At 55.5% G+C, this 13877-nt stretch overlaps 2 protein-coding genes across 2 annotated transcripts in view; both read right to left on the reverse strand.

Moving 5' to 3' along the window:
- VOLCADRAFT_117840 (uncharacterized protein) overlaps positions 1-870 on the reverse strand; it is a gene marked incomplete at both ends in the record, with an annotated part of 9440 nt that extends 8570 nt beyond the window's left edge. The window contains 2 exons of the mRNA XM_002951376.1: positions 35-240; positions 810-870. Of these exons, the coding sequence (XP_002951422.1) occupies positions 35-240; positions 810-870 (267 nt within the window). The remainder of the gene's footprint in view (positions 1-34; positions 241-809) is intronic.
- A 10025-nt stretch (positions 871-10895) lies between these two features.
- The window catches only part of VOLCADRAFT_91888 (uncharacterized protein), a gene marked incomplete at both ends in the record, with an annotated part of 10216 nt that continues 7234 nt past the window's right edge, over positions 10896-13877 (reverse strand). Inside the window, 4 exons of the mRNA XM_002951377.1 lie at positions 10896-10936; positions 11534-11951; positions 12999-13330; positions 13461-13824. Coding sequence (XP_002951423.1) covers positions 10896-10936; positions 11534-11951; positions 12999-13330; positions 13461-13824 — 1155 coding nt within the window. The remainder of the gene's footprint in view (positions 10937-11533; positions 11952-12998; positions 13331-13460; positions 13825-13877) is intronic.

A 13877-nucleotide genomic window follows, 5' to 3' on the forward strand; every position in this document is an offset into this window, starting at 1 on the left:
CATGCGCCAAGCCCAGGTACAGTGTGGCCGCCACCGCCAGGGACATGAGTACGTGGGTGTCCAGGTGGCCCCCCGCAGCCAGAGCCACGGAGGAAACCGCCTGGGGCAAACCGGACAACAGGTACGTCCCGCACAGAGCCGCGGTTTGAAGGGCCGCTGCCGTACGCTCCGACAGCAGCGTCCCCACCAGCGGGGGTACGGCGGCCAGGAGGGAGACCACGAAGCAGAGGATGGAGGCGACTATGGGATGGCAAGGGAGGGAAGGGGAGGGAAGGTAGCGGGCAGGAGGGGACCGGGGCATGCGGTTGGACGGGGGGGGGAAAGGGGATACTGGGTTGGGTGCTTGGAATGATTGCGTGTAACAACTCTTCACGGTGCGGGAGAGGTGCAGAGTGGGAGGGGAGTGGGAGTGGAGTATTGCAGTATAAGAGTTTGGAAGCGGATGGAGCGGTGTGAGGACCTCAGCAATCAGGACCCGTTCTAGTGATTACTTGCCTCTGCAGCGGCACCCGAGTGTTCCGGTGTGCACTGGCCCACAACTGCTAGAAAAGCAACTAACCCCCCTCCGAAACTATTCGCGTTCGTTGACCAGTTCCCTTTCCCCCTCCAGCTCGCCCTCCAACTCTGAGCGGTTCATCTGTTTCCAGACCCAAGTCTTCCCCCCACCTCTTTACAGAGCGCCACCCTCTGTTCCCGATTGCTTATTCCCCTCCTCGTCCCGTGGAGGCTTTATTGCAATGCAGGTTGTGCCACGTACGCGAGACTTTAAGTCATGAGCGAGAGTTGGTTGACTTGGCGTGCTTACTCACCGGCGAGAGGTCCCGAGTGCTCAATCCGGGACGCCAGCTGGACCAGGCCGACACAGCGCATCGCACGCGTTGCCCAGTTGTCTGGGTAATGGTCATGGTCGTGATGATCGGAATGATGGTGGTGATGATGGTGGCCATGGTCGTGGCGGTGGTCATGAGGGTGGTCATGGTCGTGGCGATGGTGGTTGTGACTATGGCCCAGACCCGACGCCGCTGCTGCCGAGCAGCGATAACGTGACCCAGGTCCGTCAATGCATTTTAGCCTAGTATCGAGGTGTACATGCTTGCGGCTACAAGCCGCCGTGCTGCATCCCGGCGCCGCGACACTTTTCCGATTACGAGCAAAGCGCCGAGCCATGATGGGCGCTGTCAAGTGCAGCACCTTGGCTGCTGTATTGGGTTCCCTTTTATTTTGAACATGATATACGGGACTGCTCACACCAGCAATAAGTCCAACTGACTTTCCCAACGAGCTTGGTAGGGCTTGAATATGTGATCTCAGCGCTAGGCTGCTATGTTTGGACGGAAGAGGTTTAATAGAGTACATGTGTGCGGTAGCTGAGCCCAGCGCTGTGAAAGAACGGTTACAACTCCAGCCTAACTGCAGGGAGCTACGAGGGCGCCATCCTCGCACATCCTTTCGCTATGAAAATACAGCTGATCGGAAGGCGCAGAGTTTACAGGATTCCCGCGCTTGTGAACATGTGAAGGCTATCCAACGGTGGAAAAAGCCACACGCACGCGATAATATTATCCGGATGACTGTCGGGCAGCATCACAAATTATAAGCGAAATGTACGACCTGAGTGTCGTTTCCTTATGATAGCAACATGTCGCAGCTTTGGCATAAGCGCAACATGTTCCGCGACTGATCCAGTACGGTAAAGATGGCAAATAGCGATGCTACCACCTTCCGGGCTAACGCGATGCCCAGCTCACCTTGCAATATATACAGTTCTTATGAATCACGAAAGTCCCCAAGGACCTGTCCTTTATCACGGTAATCACTGAAAGCTTCCGGGGAAATTCCCCATCCCCTGGACTTGTCTCCGTCCCGTACGCGCGCGCACATGCACATGTGTACACGCTTGCGCTGGTTTATCCGCCCATGTTTGCCACAATAAGATCTGACCACCGTGGCGCCGCGTCCAATCCCTCCTCTGCAAAAGGGCTGAGAGATTTCACCCCTGTCACTAGCTTTGTTTAAAAGAAGATGGCCATGGCCGCTAGCTACGGCAAGAAGAAACCACCTCTCGCCTGCTCGCGCCTTCTTAAAATGGAGGGAACCCAGCCCACCCAGCCTCACGGCCTATGTAACGCAGCGGAGTGGCGCGCCTTAGTAATGCAGCTTTCTGACCCTCCATTGATGTCCTACACTAAACGGCTAAAGGTGCTTTTCAAACAGCAACCCAAAACATTGAGACACACGCCGGTGGGGATCACGCACCCTGTAAGTTATAGCCCCCAAGCAGTCTCTATGAGTAGATGGGTTGCCTGATTAGGAACGATCTGGACGGCGCGGGCCTAGGTGGAGGCAAAGCTAACGCTCCAGGCCCGCCAACAGCAAGTCGATGTCGGAGTAAGCTCTGGCTCCCCCAGGCTGTCACCGCTCCAGAGCCCTCCAAGCCGGCGATTGCTAGGCCCAGGAAACTGGGGAAGGTGGCCTTTAGGGCGCCAGCGCCCCGCAACCCAATAAGGCCCTACAATTTGCCCTCAAGGGTGCCTGCCCTTAGCTGGTCGACAGCCCTTAGCCGTCCGATCGCCTAATAGTAACGAAGGATTAAATTTTCAAAAACATAGCAACAGAGTCTGGATGCTGCGAGCGATCTGGTTTCGGAGGGTGACATTTCCGACTGTGGAGCGGCCGTAAGGGACGTGTTCCGAGTCAAAATTTTGTCGGAGGACTCAACCCGTCCGTCAAACACTGTCAGATTCGCTCGCGGCCTTTCCATGGTGGGTCTGATCCTTGTGCAAGGAACCGTGCGTGCAAGAGCGCGGCTCGTTAAGCGGGTTGGAGAGATCGCCATGGCAGAGCAGTGGAGGGCAGTGGAGGGCAACGGTGAAAAAACCCGGTGAGAGGCCATGCTGCGACGTGACCGTACGACAGCGGGTCAGCAGGGCGTCGTGAAGCTGTGCCAGTCTGCGTCCTCCGCGGAAGCGGCGGGAAGGTTCATTACTGTGGTGGGCCATGCTCTGCTCTCGTCCTGATCCCTCCAAGCCGACTCTCTCCTGGTCCGACTGTTTGGCGGTCTATCTATCTGTCATCGGCTGTCCTCGGGTTTACAGGAGCTTGGTTATGCACACAGGATCCGGGCGATGGGGGCCAGGGGGGGCGATACGCATTTACAGGGCTTGCCCATGCCTCGCAGCGGCATGCCCAGGTCCATCTAGTTTTTCCACTGTCCTGAAGCAATGAGTCGCGCCTTGGGGGCAATGCGGATGCGCCAATATAAATTGGGGAAACTTGCGTCAAAACCGGCTTCGCGTAATCAAGTGCGCACTGCCTAAACCCGAAGGCAAAAGCCCACTTAAGAAGAAATGGAAAAAAGACGAGTAACCCCACAAGCCAGGCGTAAAAATGCAACGAGTTGGCGGCCCCATGGGAAGGGCGTTGCCAAGGGGCCCCTTGCCCACCACCTGCCCTAAGTTCTCTAAGTCTTCTTAGACAACTTTCGAGTAACGAATTAAAAATCAGGGTTTCTTTAAAGTTTTTAAAAATTCCGAGGACCTAGCCACAGATTGGAGGCCCCCGGGCGACCCAACATAACCATCCAGGAGCCACTCCGCCGCGCATGACGGGATAAATGCCTAAAATTACTTTTAGAGCGTAATTGTACATCAAGCAGATGTGCCATCATAATGATTGGAATGCATCGGAGAAAGCCGTACCACACGCCGTACGCAGCAGTATGAAGCACATAGGGCCATTAAACACACAATCATTACGAGATATAAGGCAGCCATGCCATGGTTGCCGAGTTAGGATGAGGTGGAACCGCCGCCTCAGCAGCCGCCTACAGCATATGTACTATATTCCCCACCCATTCCCATGCACAGCCGCCTCGGCTATCGACTGCACCGAGAATTACAAACCACAAGCCACAAGAGCACACGCGCACAAACCAGCCTGAGAGGACAGACACATCGCTATCAACACCGCAGTCTGGAACATCTGACATACCCTTCTGACATTCTTGCACTTAAGCGCAACGACAGCTGACGCGAAATTGGGGAGTCCATCTCCGTCAAGAACTCAGAACCCCGTCTACCATCCTCAAACGCTTCATGCAGCCAGGTCCCCATCGTCACCATCACTTCATCGCAACCTGCTAAAAGGGTGCACATGCGAGCCCCCTCAAAATGCCCATTGAGGCATTCGCTGGAACGGGAAGGAAAACTCAAACAATTCTCGCGGGTTGCGGCGGCAGATCGCAACTAAACGGCATTGCCGTATTGAATCTTATTAATGCATTCCGTACACTTGGGCACGGGGTATTAAACCCTTTGAGAGATTGTCATGAGAGATGGATAGGTACGTACACTGGCATGTAGTAATGAGAAACGTGTGCTCTGAGCTCAGAGCCCAAGTCATAAGGCAAGCGGGAAAGAAGCCGCAGTGTCCGTTGTACCACACAACAAGTACGACAATTGTTGTGTTTGATACTGCGGGTCCCGGCGGAGCAGTCTGTATGGCAATGCACCTCACAGATGGTTAACTGCCGTACCTGGTCACACTTCACCATGCATAAGGCAATATTGTCAGACAATCAGGTTAAGATAAAGGGTTTTTTATTGGATGGATACTCACCTACTACTTTGAGAACATGCACTCTCATCTCCCAATTGGGGAAGAACAGACACACAAACAAACAAACATACATACACGCACAGACACAGATAACTCTCAGCAAAAAAAGCGAAAGGAATGGACGAGTGTCCCCAAAGAATGTTTGATACTTTCTAATCTAATCGTCCGCCTCCCCCGTTCCGCCTCCCCGGGTCCCCTCCCTCCATCGCGCTCGGCCCCCTCGTTCCTCTCCCCTTTTGTTGTCCCTACGTGTAGGGTCAAAAAATAGCTTTGCTCTTTTAATGGGCCTTATTGGCCTGCTGGATGCACCAACAGCACCTTATACCACAGCAGTTAATAAACCTCTCTTAACGCCTCTTGCTATATTGATGAATTCATCAGCCCACCCACCCGCCCACGCACGCACCCACAAACCAGAATTCCCATTTGTAAACTCGACTTTTAGTCCCGTACAGCCAAACAGACACGAGATGCCATATCAGAACCAGTCAGCGCATCCAAAATGTCGTACGGCAATCCCAAGCCTTCCAGTACTCCGACTAATGAATTAAGTTGTCCTGGGAATGGACACGTCAGGCAGCTCCATCAAGCGCAACAAGCCAACATGTCCGTGTTCGGGCGGGAGAAGAGGTGTTTCGGAAGGCAAGTGGCCATCAGTCTCCCCTCGCCAGCTCCCACGACGCGCTCCCTCCCTCCCTAACCCTCCTCACAAGGCCTACTTGCACCGTTTGGGCTGCTCGTTGCTTCAGTCCTTCGGTAATTGTTTTGCCACGTTTGAAGTGGGTAAACGTCTTCTGCTACGTTTACCCCCCTACCTCACTCCCCTCCCGTTCTCTCCCTCGCTTGGGTTTGCTGCCTTGGGCTCGACGGGTCCCCCACCACAAGCGGACTTACATTTCCTAGATTTCAATTAGATTTCAACTAGAGTCTCATTTTCCTCCGGACCACAGCACCCACAGGCACATGTGCGCTTTCGCTCAAGGGAACAAAGGCGCGCGTCACGACCTGCTCAATCCTTCCCAGGGCGGAACGAACGCAGGACATCGCTGGAAGAGGTCCTTGGAGTCCTTCCAACAGCGCTGCCGCCGCCGCTGCCGTTACCGCCGCAGCCGCTGCCGCCGCCGCCAGCGGAGATGGATCCCGGCTGTGGCACGGAGTCCGCTCCGCTGACGGATTTCGGAGCCGTATGACCGCCAAGAATGGTGTTTTCGGATGCCCGACGACCGAGATGAGGCAGGAGACCGCTCTGAGACTTTGAGAACATTCTGCGGCGGAAAAGCGATAGCGTCGATGATGACGATGACTCCTTAGGAGCCATCGCGTCACATGCCGCTGTCGTCATCGCCTTCGCCGTCGTCGTTGTCGGTGACAATGGTAAGGCCCAGGACGGCGGTGAAGGCGACAGAGGCCGAGCCGAGCTTGCCTCATACAATATACTGGTAGATCGCTGTTTCGATGGAGCGCGCCGAACAGCCCATGCAATAAAGCCCGAACGATGCTCTGACGCCGCTGGTGGCTGCGACGGATTGCCACGGACGGGCAGCGGCGGCGGCGGCAGCGGCGGCTCTGCGCCATCCCCGGATGCCGTACTCGCCGTATCGCGAGGGATCCATGTCATATTGATTTGAGGCGCCGTAGTGCTGGTGCCTAATTTGAGGTTTGGCTGGGAGGGAGCGCTCCTAGAGAGAGTGAAAGAGCCGCCGCCGGCGGCAGGTGAGAACGATAGCGCGCGGCGGCCCCACTCGGCCGGGGGTGGGGCGGCACGGCCGCCTATTAGCGGGGGTTGCAGGGGCTGTGGCGGCGGGAGGTTGACGTGTCGAGCCGTGAAGCTGGCCGAAGTACCACGAATGCAGAGCGCTGACTCCAGGTTGTTTTCTGGGGTCATGACCGAGGCCGTACGGTGTACGGCGCACAGCGTCTTAAGGCGCCGTGTGGAGAGCTGCGAGACGGATCGATTCGGGGATGGGGAGGGCAGATTGAGAGCTGGGGTGAAGGGGCTAAAGTTCAAGGGCTGTCATGAGCCGAGACGGGGTGAAGTCTATGGCGATGAAGGATAACGACGTTTGTATCCCAACAGACAAAACCGGAGAAACCAGAACACGAGGCGGCGGCATCGGACAATCGCTTACTACCTTCTTTGCAGCTAGTATTATGTAAAGCAATGGGAAACGTGAAGACGCAATGCCTAGCAACCTACAATTTGCGCAACTGGCTAGAAGCTGCGAACCGCACAAGCCGGAGTTCACAATTTGAACAAAACCGAGCCCAGCCTAGACAGGCTGCTTACGGATTCAGTGAAAGGGCTCTCATCTTCTTCATCCTTGTAATCCTCGTCTCCTTCATCTAAAGCGAATTCGAGGGGTTGCATTGTCGTGAAATTCACAGTTTTGAGACTGGCGCCTTGACAGGTGGCGGAGCCAGATGCAGCTTGAGAAGCAGCCAACAAAGCCTCCAATTCGGCCATGAGGGCGTTGCAGCGATTTTCATCCTCGTTCAGACCATCGAGAAGCTGAGCTGTCTCCTTGATGACCACACTTGCGCGGCGATTTTCGTGAGTTCCTTTCGGAAATCCAGCTCCTGCATAATTACGTGATAAGAAAGCTTATGAAGGACTATGGAGTTGTGGAGCGAGGTGTCTGTGCGAAAGTGCATGCTGCGGTTCTCCATCGTGCTGCGGTGCAAGAGGAAGAAAACGACAGATTTGCAGCTCAACCTGTAACTATTTACGAAGTTGCATTTTCGCACCAATCCAGAGCAGGACCAACGCCAAGTGTTGTGAAGATAGGGAGTACCTTCATGTATGCGCCCTTCCATCTTGGCCGATGTGAGATTTTGCTATGTCAGGTGTGTCAAACATAATAGTAAGCTGCTATCTACTCATCTCTGAAGTCCTGCAGTGTAGTGCAGTTGTGATACGGTACCCTGCGACGGAAACCCAATACGGCCAGCTGTAGGTCCCCTAGCGACTAGTTCTTTATTATAATATTATGATGTGCTTTTAAACATGGATGCATAACATATATGTGCAATGCAAATGGCGTTTTTTGTAATACGACATATCACTGCATTAAACCTGCGTTCCGAACCTGTGGGGCGATGTACACACCAACAAAAGCTCTTGCATTAAGTTACATTTCATCCTTATTGTTTATGCAAGCCCCTTTGTTATTATAGGCTTCAGTTCTCCATCGCCGGTACGGTGCGCCGACCTACCAGCTTGTTATATGCTAAAAATTTTGATGCGAAAGATTTTGAACTATAAGTATTTTTCATATTCATACCTATATTTCACCGTATACATGTGCATGGCGAAGAACGTAGCGTGCCAAGAAGGATTGTGCCAAGAAAACACCGCTCCCCGGGACGCGGCAATCCACCAGCTGGGCCGGACAGAAGCTCAATTAAAAATTAACAAATGGTTAGAACAACTCAAGTTATCCTGATTGAGGCGTGCGGCGCGGCGACTGCATGTTACCGGAGGAATAGATGTACAGCAGACACTTCTTACGGACCGTATCATCAGCTCACCCTAAGCAACAGCCCGCGGGCCTTAGTCCGAGCACTCAACCTCCAACCATCCACACCTATCAAACACATTCTTGACGGACCTGCACGAACTACCGGCTGACTCCGGCAACGCTTACGCGTTTACAACGTGGCATTGATCGCCATCAACAGACCTTGCAGACCTCCACAACGACGCGGCAACGAAGCTCTGTCATAATACCATCGCCCCATCGCAATCAATATTTGCATTAACTTCAACATCCGGAAACCACCAACTTCGCAAAAGGGAGCCCTGATGCCCTGATGCCCCCTTGGAGCATTCACCTCCATGTGGAACCGCCAATGTAACGCATGCGCGGGAGCCATCGCGCCATGCAGGCACCGATTCCGTCGCGGCAAAGTCGGTCAAAGGCCACCAGGCGCTAAGAGGGGCTAAGAGGCGGCCAAAAGATCCCGTGCTACGGGCTGGAGCGTAGACGTGGTGGGGCCGCTAAGGTGCCGCCGGATATCGCGCTTCTCAATTTTCCCTTATGTCGACGCCCACCCGGGCTTGTTAGCCCGTTCCCTTGAATGGCTTCAATGCGTTACCTGTGGTTACTTAGGGTTTACCTGGAACTTGTGGAGCCATCAATATATTGTTGAGTACCAGGACAAGTTGATGCAATTGTGATACAGATTTTGGTGGCGCTCCGGAGACCTGGGACCACCCGCCCTGAGCAAAGCACCGACGCGCAAACGTGAAAGAACATCATAAACACCGTCAAAATTAATTACTCCCCACGTTGGAAAACAATACGTGCTTTACGAGCCCCTCGGAGGTAGCAGGCTGGCTTCTTAATTCGCCGCGTGTTGGCAGTGTACTGCATATGCACATTATTGGTGCTACGCAATTTGGTGCCAATCAATTTTCCATGCCTAAGGGCTTTTCCCACTGGCACAACATTAGTGACCTTCCGCCAATTGCATAGCACCAATATAACGTGGCAGTACGGCAGTTACATGCCTCCGAGTTTCTACACTAATCGCATTTTTGTCCAATAAACTGTTGTACGGCACCGCCCTCATCGTCCTCAATCCACGCTGAACGACGACCTGGTGCGCGTGGGCGCTCCTGCTACTTTTAAAGATCGCTGCTGGACAATCGTGCGTTGTTTAGGGAGCTGGGTCAATGACCTGGGCCTCCCTCCCTTGCCATTTTTGGGACAGCCCTCGTCCTGGCGTGCAGTTTGTGTTTTATGATGTTCTGCGTGAGCTTGTCTTCCGGTGCGCTCTGATTTTAGTGCCACTTTCTACTAGCCGAGTAGTAGGGCAGACAACGCTTACTCTTGGAACAATGTTAAAATGACCAATGGTGTGATCCTCGCCCTCACTCAGACGACCTGGTTTTCGCGGGCGCCATAATGATGATTACCGCCGCGCATTTTTGATGCTTCAATGTTTGTGTGCATGGATTTCTTCCTTAGGAGGCAAGATCAGGCATAACCATGTACAACAACTTCTACAGTTAACGTATGGGTGTGGATAGCCCTGGGGTGATATGACGCTGCTCCACTGCGATGCCAATTCATTTCACTCCCCCTGGTCATTCATTCAACAAGAACTCGGCAGCACAGAGGTGCGCGCTTTTTTTCAAGCTGCGCGCTTGCCCGCAGGTTCGACGCGTCCTTCTTTGTCACTCATGTTCAATGGTTTGGAGTGAGGTGGCAACATCTTGTGTGACGTGCACGTGTATTGCTGTGTGGGACCGGACAGACAGACAGACAGACAGCCAAACAGACAGACAGACAGACCAGGAGAACGCTGCTTTCCCCCCCTCCATCACGAACGCAAGGCCCCCTGGAGCGGGTTTGGACCAAGGCTGTATGTTTAGGACTCCCAGCATCACCTTGCAACACACATACAATTGTACACACATTTTTCTACACACACAAACAAACACACACACACACACACAGTCAAAAGGATAACCAAAGTCCGCAACATCGCCGCTGGAAGAAGAAACGGTCTAGCATCGAAACACGCCGATACAGGGTTACGCACATCGGCGGCAAGTGAAAAAATTAGGTATTGTACAAATGCTAAGAGCAACACAAAAATGGTCACCAATACACCTCGGAGCATATCAATATCATATATCGTGTCATGGTATGACCATCGTATCAAAACAGAGGTATCGCATCACCTCACCCACCACCCCAAAACACTGTGGTTAGAAAACCATGGCTAGAACAACAGGGGCGGACAGTCCGGATCGTATCGGGGGCCGAAGGGGTTGAAGGGATCCGCACTCGAGACAACCAAAACAACAACCAACAACCAACGACCAGGCCCCAGTTGAGAGCGCGGAAGGGGCACGAGGGTGCATATGAATCCCACACAAATGGACACAACTACTACCCTATCCAAACAGTCGCTTAGTTTAGTCCAACCAACAACCACCCCCACCGTATAAAAAGCCGTACAAACATCATAAATTTAAAGGGCGTCCTTGTCCTAAGTCCTCACGACATCAACAGGTGTATGAAGACGTGCAAAAGATTGCCAGCCGTAATGCTTAAGGCGTAATCTCAGCGCCCTGCACCATCACAGCAACGCACTCGACACGCCACAACGCCCGCGCCTCTCTCTCTGTCTCTCTCCCTCCCTCCCTCTCTCCCTCCCTCTCTCCCAACCCAATCCCCCCGCTCAACCAAACCCACGGAGCGCAACCCGGACTGACTGCCATGGCCACGCAAGGCCCCACAAGTCAACCCCTCAGGCAGTGACAGGGCTCAAAACGGCCACAGCCGCTCCTCAGGAGATCTGGAGGCGTCTGCGTCCGCGTCGGCGGGGGGTGGGGGGGTGGGGGGTTGAAAACCCAACTGCCGCCAGCGGCATATACTCCGGCTGCAGCCCCGGCGCACAGGCGCCGTACATTCTGCACCGCGGCGGCAGCAGAGGCAAAGGCATGACGAGACGGTGAGGTCCCCCAGCCGTATCACCATTGACCCTTCCTTCTCCTCCTCCTCCTCCTCCTCCTCCGCGGCTACCCTCCTAGCTCCGCACGCACACGTATCCCTCCCGCTGCGACTGCCACTCCCCTCAGACAGCTTCAGAACCCCCGGAAGCCTCTCGCAGTCCGCTCCCGCTCCCGCTCCACTCCCGGCCTGCTGCTACCCCTGCTGCTGCTAATGCAGCTCTTAATGCTGTCGCTGTCGCTGCTCGTGTGGTTTTTGCTACCGCTCTCTTGCTTCATCTTCATCTTCTTCTTTTACTGCTGCCTCTGCTGCCGCCGTTGCTGCGGCTGATGGTACCTCAGCTGCTGCTGCTGCCGTTTCCGTTGTTGATGCTTGTATTTCGGGTCTGCTCCCCGTTACGATTCCCCCGTCTGGGCCGCCATCTCCAGGTGTACATGAGCTCGAGTCGGGACCTGGACAGGGGGCTCTTGGAGGGTGCGCCGGCGTCGGTACCGCTGCCGTGCGGGGCTCCTGCGCCGCCGTTGAAGCCGCCGCCACTGCCACCGGCGCCGTCTCCGATGTTGGAGCTGTCGCTGCTGCCACTGTCGCTGCCGGGGGCTGCTGCCCGAAGACCCCATCCAGCTCCACCGCGAGGGCCGCGTCGTCGCCGGGGGCTACTGCCAACATAAGGCCCACGTGGCCAGTGTTATCGCCTCGGTCGTCGCCTCCGCCTCCGCCTCCGCCGCCACCGCCACTGCCGCCGCCAGTACCCGGCCCCAGGGCGCCGTCCTGCTGCTGCTGCTGCCCCCCCTGTTCTTGCTCTGCTTGCTGCTGCTGCCGCTGCGGCTCCCCTCCCCGCGGCGCCTCGCCGGGGACGCGCCAGGATATGCGCTGCACGGTACGGGAAAAAAGGTTCGTTGGGGTTTTCAGTTGGGGTTTGGAATTCCGCCCCCAACGTAACGCCTTCCCGGGCAGTTTCCCCCCCCCTGTAAATCTCGCCTACCAGCCTCGGGAGGCTCTTTCCCACCCGTGGCCCTTATCGTGACTGGGACCTTGCCAGACCCCACCCCTCGCTCTCCTCTGCTCCTACTCCATGCAACCCAGCGGCCTGACTTCCGAGCTCCCCTCTGAGCGCGTTCTCCTTCCTCCTCCTTCCCGCTCTCCGCCGGGTGCTTCGGACCGGAGCTGGTGTCGCCGTACATGTTTCCTTGGCTATATGTGTATGTATGTATATATATACAGAAATGATAATATATATAATATACATACATACATACATACATACATACATACATACATACATACATTCAATGCAGCGCCAACCCCGGATGGAGTGGCTGCGGAGTGGCTGCGTAGAGTGTTGGCAATCTGAGTCGGGGTCGGGAGCACACAAGACTAACCGACTTGTGCTGTGTGCTCCCGACCCTTGCGCTGTGTTTCGGCTTCGGCCCCCGGCTCTCGCGGCCCACAGTGTAATCTAAGTCATACATACATACATACATACATACATACATACATACATACATACATACATACATACATACATACATACATACATACATACATACATACATACATACATACATACATACATACATATCATATATATGAATATGTACATACCATATATACTTCCCCACCCAGCTCCTGCAACATGCTGACCTCCGGAAAGCCACTTCCTGCTGGGCCTCCCAAACCTTCAAGCCCCCACACACCCGAGCCGCTGACGTGTCTGAACAGCCATACCCCCTCACTGGGAAGGTCTTCAGGTGTCTTACATCACATCGGCTACACCTGCCCCGCCTACACAACGCACTCCCCGGCCCGGCCTTCCGCCCGACCCTCTGCCCGGGGCTCTCTGCCCGGGCCCGGGCCAGCAGGATGTCGTACCACCTGCTGATGTCTCCGCCGCCGCCGTGCCTCCTCCCGCCGCCGTACCTCCTCCCGCCGCCGTACTTCCTCCCGCCGCATGCGCCTCGTCGCCAGCGCTCGTGACGCCCACGCCAGTCCCACCCACGCAGCCACCAGCACCACGGCGCAGCTCGTGAGGGCCGCCAGGACGAGTGTGGCGATGTGCCAGCGGTCGCGTCCGGGGACTAAGGCCAAGCAAAGTGAGGGGGAAAGGGCCCCCGGGGGAAAGACGAACCACAAACGAGTGAAGCTGCTGCCAGGGCAAGAGCGTACCAGACCCCCCCCGGGGGAAGGGGGGGAGGGAATGAATACAACAACTGCTGGTGTCGATTGCTTCTCGGCTGCCGAGAGAGGACCAGCTGCAGAGAGATGGGGGGAGGGAGGGAAGAAGGGAGGGAGGACCTACCCTACCTACTCTACCTACTCTACCTACCTGTCCACACACCACCACACACCAACACCACCATCACCCCCCCCACACACACTTACCACTCCGGATACTAGACGCCCCGATGGTGTAGTAGCCCCCCACAATTGCCACGTCATCTCCCATGGAGCCGCCGTACACACCACCTGACGACGCCGTCACAGTACCGACTCCCCCTTCCTGATACCCGTACGGCGATGACGTCAGCGCCAAGTCAGCAGTCAAACGCTGCTCCCAAGTTAGGTTCCGGAGCGAAGCCGGAAGCATCGACCGACATGACACCGGCGCATCTCTCGCCAGCCAGTCACCCAGATTGTACCGACAGCTGCCGGCGTCGTCGCCGGCTCCGTCGAATCTGCCCGTACTACCGTCCCCAGCCCCGCCGCCACCGCTGTTGTCGTCGAAGCACGGTAGGTAGAAGAGTTCCTTGAGTATGAGGATGTCGTCGGGGCGGGGGGAGGGGCGGCTGGAGGGGGAGG

This window comes from Volvox carteri (assembly GCF_000143455.1).
Source record: "Volvox carteri f. nagariensis unplaced genomic scaffold VOLCAscaffold_23, whole genome shotgun sequence".
Lineage (NCBI taxonomy): Eukaryota > Viridiplantae > Chlorophyta > Chlorophyceae > Chlamydomonadales > Volvocaceae > Volvox > Volvox carteri.